Genomic DNA, 12352 nt, shown 5'->3' with positions numbered 1-12352 from the left:
TTTGTTCTCCTGTAGGAAAGCATTCAAAGGCCAAATTCCAGAATAGGCCTTAGGCCGAGTCCTACTTTGGGACAACAATATAGGTAACGATTCCCCTCTCTTTCCAGGTCCAGAAATCTCTCGATTGCACATTTGGACAGCACCAACTGCACCTCCTCTAACACAATAAATGGGTGCTCGCCTGGAATTTGCTCTGATGTGAATGGAATAGTCTGCAGGGCAGAAAAAAAGTAAAGTCAAAGCTATTGAAATACCTAGATGACTGACATGATAGACAGCCAACCTGGGGGGGAATGTGGAATCATGTCCCCCATCAGTTGGGCACATACCACTAAGGGCAAAATAAACTGGTTTGGTGGCCATTGTAACAGGGTAAGATTTCATTGAAAAAGCATGACTCATCAAAGGGCATATCCATGAGGGAGGCCTTTATAATGCCAGAGAATCCTGTGGAATGTATCCACATGTGTTGACTAAAGACAACACAAGTACCGACAGCCCTCGCAAGGCAATGCGTGGTAATCAGGTCAGTGGCGATAACATATTTGACTATCATGAATCATCTGGGTCAAAGAGACCCTGAGGGTTTCTGGAAGTGCCAGCTGTTTGGGACATGGCCAGCAGATCCTGCTGGCCATGTCCCACACAGCATGCTTGTAATGACCAAGAAAAAAAAAGAGCATTAAAAGATCACAATGCTTGACTAGTGGAAGAAAACATGCGCTTGCAAAATGCGTCAAACCTCTTGAACACCCTTTCCAGAGGAGTGGTAGGAAATTAGTTAGGATTCGCTTTACTGATCAAACCCTGCAGAATAAGAAGCTATGCAGTGAATGTATGAAGCTTATATAGTGCATGACTTACCCTGGGGCATCTCCGCGCTTGCTTAGGGAACCCGTCCTGGTATTCCCCTGTGAGATAACCCTGGCAGGGTATCCACAAGGTGAAAGCCAGGCATCCCGCCGCGAGGGGCCGATGTGGAGATTAAGCAAGCTATTGCCCAGAGTCGCAGAGTGTGAACCCGTGAGTCGAGAAGGCACCGGAGCGAGAATTAACGAGTCCGTGGAATTATTGAGCCCAAGACCCGCCGAGGCGGGGAATTGAACCCTGGTCCAGGGCCGAACTCAAGCTCCAGGTCTGCCGCCTCTAACCCCTGAGCCACACTTCTCCAGTGGGGCGCTTTGTGAGAAAATAGAAGTAATCAGGGGCCAGTATATGACATCTGCCACTTGCATATTCTCAGACAAGCAAGAACAAGGCTTTGATCAAGTGGCCAATAGACTTTCAGTGATCGTATTGTTCAAAGGAAAGAAGCTGTCAGAATTAGCTGTCCCAGGCTGTAAAATCACAGCAAGAAATTTGTTTTGGCCTCAATTGAGAGTAACTGCAAGTTTGGTGCCTCCGCTGTTCCCAGGACCACCACTGCAAATGAGGCAACCCCTTCCCCTTCCAGAAGACGTGTAGCATGTTTGGACAAAGCCAAGGAGGATTGGGGAGCCTTGAATTATTGCGGTAAACCAAGCACAGACAGACGAGAGCAGTTCTCCTGGGAGTCACAGGCATGAATATTTCCCGCAGCAGATTGACTCTGCATCTCATATTGGATTTTCCACACTGGTTTCACTACAGAAACAGATTGATGTTTACCGCAATTATTGAAGGCTCCCCAATTATCCTTGGTTTTGTCCAAATATGCAACACCATCTTCTGGCGAAAGGACTACATCAAATACCATTGACTGCCAGTACCCGCCCCTCCATAGGTGCCCGGCCGGGCCCTATGTGAATATCCTTGACCACCCCTCACTCCCACAGGTGTTCACCACACAACTATCAGTCATCCACAGGTGTGCCTACATTGATAGGCCCGGATGAGACCCCACATTGTTAGCTGGGTCGAAACGTCGACGACAACTTGAAGAGAAACAATTCCCAGTCCCTAATAATATACTGGGAGGCTGTTAACATTTATTGTGTATCCATTGAATGGTCCTTTCTGTAACAACATTGAACCCTTGTTTTTATATCACAAAAATCACAATCAATACTCATAGGTTTCACCTTTTTAGTCTCGCGACCTATCAATGCGCGCAAGCGCATTGAGCGGAGCGAGAATTCAAGTGCTCAAAATGCTTGTGAAACCAAGGGTTTCGTTCGTGCGGTTTTCTTTAAGTTCACGTGAATCACAAGACCAAACAAGCACGCGCATCAGCCTCCCTCCCTCCTAATTGCATTTTTTCACGGCCGCACAGCACATCAAAGGGCTTCTCCCAGCGTGTGCTGTGCGGCTTCTCCTCCCCTAATTATTCATGGCCGGCCGTACTTTCAGTTTCCCGGTCGCTCTTGTTCCTAATGTCTTCCCCTTCATCGACTTCAGTCTAATTGGAAACATTTCTCGTTTCTGCTTCGGGCCACAAGAATGCGTGACGCGCTGTCTCTCTTTTATTGGCGTTCCTGTCCTTTCAATGAATTATGCATTTGTTTCGCCCGTCTGTGTCCTAGCATCTGAACTCGCACGTGTGCCCCACAGAAAGCAGCCCGGGTCTCCCGCCAAGTGTGGCAAAACGTTCACGTTCTGATGCCAGAACTGACAGACATTTTATTGTGCCGTGTGAATTAAGATGACACATTTGGAAGTAATTCGCTCACAAGTGCCGCCCTCCCTCCATAAACTTAAGGCCAAGCAAACTGCAGATGCCTGCGCTTGGCGTGAGATACTCGTCACACTCAAAATCTCCAAGCCCGGCGCATTCGTGCCTACAGATACCCAACTGGACCCGTGGCGGCCGCCAGCTGCTTCATAAATATGACTTCTAAGCCTGGGTCCATCCGCCCAGGGGGCCCGAGGAGTGGCCGGCTATGGAAATAAACAACTTCTCTACTCGTTCCAGGTGGGTGGAGAACTTTGAACATCCGCCGTGATTTCAAGTACTCAGTTTGTGCCGTGGGCCGCCTGGCCGTCATCCCCCAGCGGATTCTAAAGAGGCCTGGTGGGTGGAGAACTTTGAACATCCGCCGTGATTGCAAGTACTCAGTTTGTGCCGTGGGCCGCCCGGCCGTCATCCCCCAGCGGATTCTAAAGAGGCCTGTTCAATAAGGGGCTACAATAAATCAATGTAAAAGTGCTCGCGCTCTGTCTCTCGTGCCTCTTCCAGCCCGAAGCCCCGAGACCAAACAAGAGAACCGCTCTGGGGACTAACACCAGTACAGTAGTGGCCACACAAAAGTTTCATCTCGCTACCAAGCAAGCCCTCCCCAAGGCAAGCGTGCTATCCCGTCCGCTCATGCTTTTCAATGCCACATCGGAGGTGTGAAGTGGTACATGAATCCAAATACAATACAATGCAAATGAAACAAGCACTGGCAAAGCCAATAGGATTCCCTTTTTGAGGCATATTGGCGTTATCAATGTTTTAAAGATGTTGCACAGCAGAGCGTGTTGCTGTGAAACATGGCTCAAAGTAGACAAGCACTGGCGTTGCCAATAGGTCTCGCAGTAGGAAAGTTGGAGCTATTACAATTGCAAATAACAATGCCTTTTATTGTTGTTTTCATTTTAAAAACATGAAGGGCTTTGTCATTTACAAAACCAATAGCTCCAACTTTCCTACTGCGAGACCTATTGGCAACGCCAGTGCTTGTTTCACTTGGGACACTCAGCACTGAAAATCTACAACAAACGTGGATTGCCATATATAAAACAGTTTGTTTCTCTACACACTCTGTTACATGTCCTTCTTTCTCAGACATTTCTGTACCCCCATTTAACTGCGATTGGGCTGATATATATAATATAATATTAATCATTAAGTGCCCACAGGAACCATTGTTTTTTTTTAGATTTCTTGTGCCTTGGGACCAGCTAAAGAATATGTTCCATGGACCGAAACCTCAAAGAGGTGGGAATGACATTGTGATGCCCTGGAGCCTTCTCTTTGGAGTCAGAGTGGCAGGATAGGGTCAAGCCCCACTTCACTTTCCTATACTTGCACTTGGACTTGAACTTCGACTTACTAAAGCACTTCAAGTGTAAAGTTGAGCAGTTGCAGAAATGGCCTTCGGACCGGGATCGAGTTCACACCCACAATTTGGATGGGAGTGGGACTTTCACAAATATTGCAACTTCTTCTTGTGTTCCACAAGGTACAGCTTTGCCTCCCAGTCCCTTATTACCTTTAGATGCATGAGGGAACACTTATCGCACAACATAGAGAAGTAGCCTGAGCTCAGACACCAAAGACACACCCTGTGCTGCTCCATGACTGACAGCTCCACCCTGCAGCTGCAGCATGGCTTGAAACCTATTGTTTTGGGTGGGGACATTGTTCCCTAGCATACTGCTGAAATCATTATTTTAAAGTAGTGGAAAAATCTACAAAGTTGGGAGCGGAGCACTGGATCTACACTGGAAGTGGAAGAAAGAAAGAAATGGACATCAGCACACACGTGTTGCTTATATGCGACTCCCTATGTCACCTGTGGGGCAGTGAGAAGTCAGCAGAGCCACACAGCACCGCCTAGTGGCAAGCTGGAGCACTGCTATGGAAAAGGTTTCTGGATACAGTCTGGCGTCTTGGGAGAATTCCAAGGTGAGTAATCTGGTGTTAAAAGTATTCATGAAAAAAAAACATTTTGCATTTATCCTTTAATTATTATCTAGAGGCTGATGCACAGGCAGAGCAGGGTAATCAATTAATAGAGCTACATTTATGCCGTTATGCAAATCGGTGTCAAGGTGAGTGGATAAAATACTAGTGTTGCTTGAATCTGTATGCACTTTGAACAGATCAATGCCAGGATATCAACAAATTAATAAACAATGCAGGAACAATACAATGTTTAGAATATTATAGAACACAGTGATGAACTTGCTAAATAAGAGACTGGTAAAATGCAAAAGCATCAACTACTTAATGAAAAGTAAGTCAGTGTTGACCTAGATGCAAGCAACAACATTAATTTTCATTGCAACTCCACAATAAATGTTTTTAAAAACACAAAATATTTAATTACCTCAAGTGATAGTGTGCCAAAGCTGCTGAAGACTACCATCTGGCCATCTACAGTGAAGCAAAAGTTACTTACCTTAGGTAACTATATATCTGTAACAAACAGTAGTTAGTTTTAGATTCCTTACCTTAGAGTATCCCCAGGCGTCAGACTGGATCCGGAAACATTTGTGTAGCAGTACCCTTGCGCGTCCGTAGGCGTCGTCTGCGGGTCGGCGTCCGTCGTTGGCGCCGGGATGACGTCGCCGGAGTACATAAACGCCGCCGGAGTACATAAACGCCGCCCTCGCGCGCTGATGTCAGTTCTTATACACAGCTTTTCCGCACCAGAAACGCAGAGCCATGATAAAAACCAACACTGGTGCCAAGAAACTAGGGCCCTGAAAGAGGTGAAACTTAACCCTAGATATCGGTTCGCAGAAATGGGAGGATGGGTGGGGCGGTAAGGAATCCAATACTAACTACTGTTTCTTACAGATATATCAGTGCCGAAGGTAAGTAACTTGTGCATCTGAAAGAAACAGGTTAGTATTAGATTCCTTACCTTAGAATAGATACCCCAGCAATACCAACCCCGGTGGTGGGTCTGCGAACCAGTCTTGGAGAACGGAACTGCCGAAACAGCCATCTCTCCGGAATTGGCTGTAAGGCAGTAGTGTCTTGCGAACGTGTGCAGCGAGGCCCACGTAGCTGCCTGAAGGATGTCCTGCAAGGGGACTCCCCGACCCAGGGCAGTAGTAGCCGCCGTGCCCCGAGTGGAATGGGCACGTAGCCCCACAGGAGGCTCCTTTCTAGCCAGAGAGTAACGAGCCTTGATGCACAAGACGACCCATCGAGAAATGGTCCGCGTGTGCACCGCTCGACCCTTCTTAGCGCCCACGTAAACAACAAATAGTTGGTCATCCACTCGGAACTGGCGTGTGCGCTCCAGATCGAATGAGAGCGCACGTTTTGGGTCAAGGCGGTGGAGCCTCTCTTCCTCTTTCGAGGGATACGGAGGCGGAAAGAAGGTGGGCAAGGTGATGGACTGCCCGATGTGGAAAGCTGTGACTACCTTGGGCAGGAAAGAGGGTCGCGTACGCAACACAACTTTCTCCGGATGGACAGAAAGGAAAGGAGGTTGAGAAGAAAGGGCCTGGAGCTCCCTCACTCTCCTGGCAGAGGTGATGGCAACCAGGAATGCAGCCTTAAGAGTAAGGAGACAAAGAGGACAGTTATGTAGTGGCTCGAAGGGAGCGCACATCAGATAAGTCAGGGCAAGGTTAAAGTCCCACTGAGGCATCACGAAAGGAGCAGGAGGGAACATACGAGTGATGCCCTTCAAAAACCTATTTACAACTGGGAACTTGAACAAAGAGGGCTGATCAGGGTGCCTTAGGAAGGCGGAAATGGCAGAGAGGTAGCCCTTCAGAGTGCCCAGAGCAGAGCCCTGCTGGGCAAGAGAAAGAAGAAAGAGGAGAACCTCTGAAAGAGGGGCAGAAAGGGGATCCACAGCCTTTGCTGTGCACCATGCCACAAATTTGTTCCACAAGCAGGCGTATACCGATTTTGTGGAGGGACGCCTGGCTGCCAGAATCACATTACAGACTTCAGGAGGCAAGTCAAATGGCCTCAACTGCCGCCGTTCAATCACCATGCATGTAAGTGGAGACTTGACAGGTTCGGGTGGAGGACCGTCCCCTGCTGCTGCGACAAAAGGTCCTCCTGAAGAGGCAGATGAATCGGGGGATCGATAGACATGCTGAGTAGCTCGGGATACCAGTATCTTCATGCCCAGTCCGGAGCCACAGGGATGACTTGGACCCGGTCCCGCCTGATCTTCTTCAGCACTCTGTGCAGAAGTGGTATAGGCGGAAAGGCATACAACAGACCGCAGCTCCACTCGCGACGAAAAGCGTCTCCGAGCGAGTGCCGCCTTGGAAATTCCAACGTGCAGAACTGATGACATGGCGCGTTCTCTTCTGTGGCGAATAGATCTAACCAAGGCTCTCCCCACTGCTGAAAGAGGCCTTGCGCCACATCCAAGTTCAGACGCCATTTGTGTTTCTTCATGCACCGACGACTGAGTTTGTCCGCCCTGGCATTCAGAGAACCGGCCAGGTGTTGAACCACCAGGGTCACTCCCTGATGTTCCAGCCACTGCCAGAGGCGCAGAGCCTCCTGGCATAGAGTCCACGACCCCACCCCGTCCTGTTTGTTGCAGTACCACATGGGGGTGGTGTTTTCCGTGCACTACACTCCCCCGGACAGAGGGGAGGGATGCCTTCAGTGCAAGCCGGATCGCCCGCAGCTCCAGAAGGTTGATGTGGAGCTGGGACTCCGCCGGAGACCAGAGGCCTCTGATCTCCGCCTCTCCCATGTGGCCCCACCAGCCCTGGAGAGACGCGTCCGTCACAACTACGTGCTCCGGTTGGGGTAGGGAAAGGGATCTGCTGCTGACACAATCGCGGTCTGTGAGCCACCACTGCAACTGTCTTGCAGTGCCCTCCGAGATCAAGACATGGTCGGACAAGTTGCCCTGAGGCTGGGCCCACTGAAACTTCAGGTCCCGCTGCAGGGCCCGCATCCCCCACCTAGCGTGATGCACCAGAAGGATGCAGGAGGCCATCAGCCCCAGAAGCCGCAGCATCAACCTGACCGAGACTCGCGATAACGGCTGAAAGATCGCAATCAGAGCCTGAATATCCCGAACCCACTGTTCGGGATGATAAACGGCATGTCCATAAGGGTGTTTCGGACATCAGCCGAAAACTTGGCGGACCTCAGCCAGGCGTGGCGACGAATCGCCACCGTCGTTGCCATCGCCCTGCCTAGCGAGTCTTTTGTATCCAATCCACACCGGATGGTATACCGTGCCACATCTCAACCCTCCGCAAGGGCTTGGGCGAGTTTAGTCCTGGCCTCCTCCGGACATTGTGGCAGCACGTCCGCGACCGTGTCCCACAGAAAGTGGGAATAACGGCCTAAGAGGCATGCAGTGTTAACTGACCGCAACCCCAAACTCAGAGAGGAGAACATCTTCTTACCATACTGTTCATACCTCTTGAATTCTTGATCGGGGGAGCCGTCGGGAATGCAGTCTGGGAGTTAGAGGCCTGTATGACCAGTCTCTCGGGAGTGGGGTGGGTGGACAGGAAGCAAGGGTCGCTCGGAGCCGGGCGGTGGCGTCTGGCCACGTTCCTATCTAAAGGGGGACCTGTAGCGGGCCTTGACCAAGTGCCCAGAAGAACGTCAGACACGGCCTCATTAAACGGCAACAGAGGCTCCGAAGAGCTTGCTTGCGGTTTAAGGACCTCAGTGAGGAGGTTAGTCCTCACGGCCGCGACGGGGAGTTCAAGGGATAAGGCTTTGGCCGCCCACGTCAACACCACACTATAGGCAGCCCCCTCCTCCGTAGCCACGGTAGGAGGGAAGACAAAACCAGTGTCTGGCGAAGTGTCCAAACCACTGACATCCCCTAGCTCACCTGCCCAGTCCTGATAGTGCCAGAAGGCCCTCAGATCCCTCCCAATCCGCTTCACCACCCATCTCCTGGTACTCAGGGTCAAATGATGGGGTCGGATCATAGAAGAAAAAGTCTTCTCTCGACGTCGAATGCGGCGTCGAGCGGCGCCGCTCCAGCGTCGGAACCGGCTCGAGGGGGGGACCGAGGACAACGCCGTCCGGCGTCACCCTAGGGGCTGGCGCCGGCAGGGTCTAAGGCCGCCCTGCGCCGGGGCTGAAGCACCCCGCCCGCTTGGGCTCCCAGTCGGAACCCAACAGAGGAGTGAGCAACCCCATGGCCGTGAGGAAGGCATCGATCTCCTCCAGCGTCGCGATCTGCCCAGGGGCCGCCGGGTGTGGAGCAGGCCGCGACGCCTGCGGGTCCGGCGGTGTCGCCCGAACCCCCGGCCACGTCGCACGAGCGTCGGGGGGAGTCAGAAGAGCGATGTCGCTTCTTCGACTTCTTGTGCCTCTTACCTGAGGACTTGGAGCCCGAGGAGTGGTGTCGACTCTCCGAGCTGTGCTGACTTCGGCCCCGCGACCGGTCCCTCGACCTCCTCCCAGACCGGGACCTTGAAGGCGCGGGGCAGACTGCCGGAGCTCGAGGCGCTTGCGGGACTGCTCTCGCCTAGCCTTCGACGTCAAAGCCCGGCAGTCGGGGCATGACTTGTCATCGTGGTCGGGCCCCAGGAAATGTAGACACAGGCGATGGGGGTCGGTAACCGACATCAGTCGGCTGCAGTCGACGCAGGGCTTGAACCCGGCCATCCCTACCGGCACTGTCGGAGTAATTCGACTTTGAAGAAAGATCAAAAATGATCGAAAAAGTTTAGTCAAAAACTGACTAAGGGTACCACTTTTTCCGGATCGGCGCTTGCTGGCACGGAAAAAAGAAGAACTGAAGTCAGCGCGCATGGGTACTCCGGTGACGTCATCCCGGCGCCGACGACGGACGCGGAGCCGCAGACGACGCCTATCGACGTGCAAGGGTACTGCTACGCAAAAGTTTCCGGATCCAGTCTGCCGCCTGGGGATATTCTAAGGTAAGGAATCTAATACTAACCTATTTCTTTCAGATAAGCTTAAATGTCTTGTGTTATACTTCTACACAAATAAACTGAAAATCCTCAAAAACCTGGATTGAAATCCATCGGTCTTGCACACATAAAGGCAACACAACTGCAGAAGAGGATCATCTTGCTTATCAAGGATGCTCGCTTACCTAGTTATTGGAGCTCTTGATGACCAATTGGATTTTGCATTTTACTATTAGCCATGACCTCGAATTGTAATTCTGAGTAAGGATGTTTGTCCAGAAACCTCTTCTTGACTCTTGAATGCTCCAAAATGCAGATTCTTTCTGTCCCATGTCAAAGCCAGGGAAGCACAGTGCAAATGTGAGAATGAAGCTTGGGACCGCTGGCCTAGAAAATATGTTAACAACTTGCCCAGGGAAAAAGAGGGAGCACACTGATCTCATTTTTTCACCCTTCAAATTTTGGATATCAGGTAAGCATCTTAATTTACCCTTGCAAGGATACTCCAGTCCTCTGCAGTGCCTAATTTGGTTTTGTATGACCAACTTCATAATACAATTGAGCAGCTCTAATGATTTGTATATGATTTTGCTATGAATATGCAACACTGGCAGCTGAGGTCCAGCCTCTATTAAGTAATTACTAATGATGGATGTACCTACAGACTTTCCAATATCACTGGATCTATCATTCCTAACTGTGTCTACACAGTTAATTGTGTTTGAGCAGCCCTTTGTCACCTCTGCTTCTCTGTTTCCTGAGAGTCTACTGGTCTCCAGAAAAGCAGGGCCCACTTTGGTGGGTGATGATTTGAACCATGCTGACAGGGTATAACAAGGGGCAAACGGGAAAAAGTTCCATAAGTTGAAGATCGCTCATATCTTGCGTCTGGGAAACATGCTTTATTGTTTCTATGGCTCCACCAATATCCTGCCTATACCAAAGAAACAACTGTGGCAGGACATGGTTGAAACACTGTGATTGGGAATGGGTTATGGTAAGGTCGAGTTCCTAAAACAAGAAACAGGAAGGCATATTTCAAGTTGTGAACATTTCATACAAGCACCTAGAAGTAAAATGTTAACAGAGAGTGCTGCACATGGAATACACCAGCTGAAGTTTCAAGCTCATCCATTATCACGACTGAAACCCCCACAATTTCGACTGCAACAAGTGGAAGGTGTTTTTTTCCAGGGACAGAACTGGTGGCATCCAACCAATACATTGTGAAAATCCAAAGTGTTAAAAATGGTTTAAAATCTTACTCTGCATTACTTCATTGATCTGGGCTTGGATACTAAATGCATTTCTGCAAATGTTGAAGTGGCAGCACCTCAAACCAAGGTCTGAGTTCTATTAACTGTGATGTCTCTTACATATCTAGTATCAATAGTTCTAAGGTTGGATAGACGCCTTACCCATGTTCCGATTCATAAAGCACACTTCCACTCTCTTCTGGCTCAGACGCTTCCTCCCCTGTAAATATAAGAGTATGGAAAGGTCTTTAGCATCCCATAACTAATAGTCCACAAAGTTTATGCTGACTTAAAGCATGAAAGGTAACAGGGCAGGTTATGCGGTAGAAACTAAGATAACAGTACACGAGAAATAAAAAGCAACACTTGCAAATGTGGCACAGTTGTATGACTGATCTAGTAACTTTACAGGCTTTAAAGGTTTGGCACCTTACGTGAACATTTTTTCTATACTATGTAATTGAGCGGTAATACATCTCAGAAGCCTGCATGTCGTGGCATATCACTATAGCCGAGTACACACATAAATGGGTAAGTATAGACTTAAAGATTCCTGGAGCCTGTCAATCAGTCAATATACGGTGAAACATTTGATTTATTCTGCTACATTCTGAAAAAAATGGACTGCAAATATTCGTAATGTTGTAACTCTGGCATTCAATCATATTCAAAGATGCTGATTTTAAGTTGTCAAAAGGGAATGTAACAAAATATGTAAGTAGGGCTCATATTTTCTGGTCTTAAAAAAGCAAAAAAGCTAAAGGTTACTTACCGCAAGGACACCTTTATTCTTAGTCCTCTAGTCTCTTCAGATTATTGAATGGGAATACCTTAAATGAGGCCCAAGCAGAAGCAAGCTGCCCTCAAGTTTTAGGCACTAAGAAATAAGCTGCAAGAAGATGGAGAGGGTGCCGTAGTCCCCTCATATGCTCTGCCCGTTACCAAATTAGCTTCTGATTGCCAAGCCTTTTTCCCGGGGCTAGAGTGAAGTCTTCTACTGGTGAATATAACATGACAGGAAGACCTCAGTAGTGGATGCCGAAAGGCAATGAAATGATAAAAATACATTGCAGTGACTGCTCAAATCTGGCACCAAGGAAGTATTCCTCTCTCATCTAAAGGACTTAATTCAGGACTGTCCTCTTCAAGGAGAGTTTGATTGGGCAGCTTTTGCATTAAGCCACCTATGGAGCAGTTTAAATTCACATAAGTTACAGAGAGACACTTTCTCCTCCTCTTTTTCTGTCCTCACTTTTGTTGGCTTTTGGACTTTGGGCATTTTACCACGGCTAACCAGTGCTAAAGTGAATGTGCTCTCTGCTTAAAACATGGTAACATTAGCTTATCCACAATTGGCATATTTCATGTACTTACTTATTTATAAATCCCTAGTAAAGTGCTTCACATGTGCCCAGGGCCTGTAAATTAAATTCTAATAGTGGGCCTGTTGCACTGATTGTACCACTCACTTAAGTAGCCCTTTAAACGTGACTCGAATCTGCCATTGCAAAAACTGCCACCTCCACCTGCCAAGTTAACCTACTTGCCAGTCCCAAATCTCCCTTTTT

General features: G+C 49.0%; 1 protein-coding gene across 1 annotated transcript in view; it reads right to left on the bottom strand.

Moving 5' to 3' along the window:
* Positions 1-12352, bottom strand: part of LOC147710591 (CDK5 regulatory subunit-associated protein 2-like) — an 883251-nt gene that overhangs the window by 323370 nt on the left and 547529 nt on the right. Inside the window, exon 26 of the mRNA XM_086921269.1 lies at positions 10947-11004. Within this exon, the coding sequence (XP_086777395.1) occupies positions 10947-11004 (58 nt within the window). The remainder of the gene's footprint in view (positions 1-10946; positions 11005-12352) is intronic.

Source organism: Lissotriton vulgaris, chromosome 5 (genome assembly GCF_964263255.1).
Source record: "Lissotriton vulgaris chromosome 5, aLisVul1.2, whole genome shotgun sequence".
In the NCBI taxonomy this organism is placed as follows: domain Eukaryota; kingdom Metazoa; phylum Chordata; class Amphibia; order Caudata; family Salamandridae; genus Lissotriton; species Lissotriton vulgaris.
The sequence above is the reverse complement of the archived record's forward strand: the minus strand, read 5'-3'. Positions and strand labels throughout refer to the sequence as shown.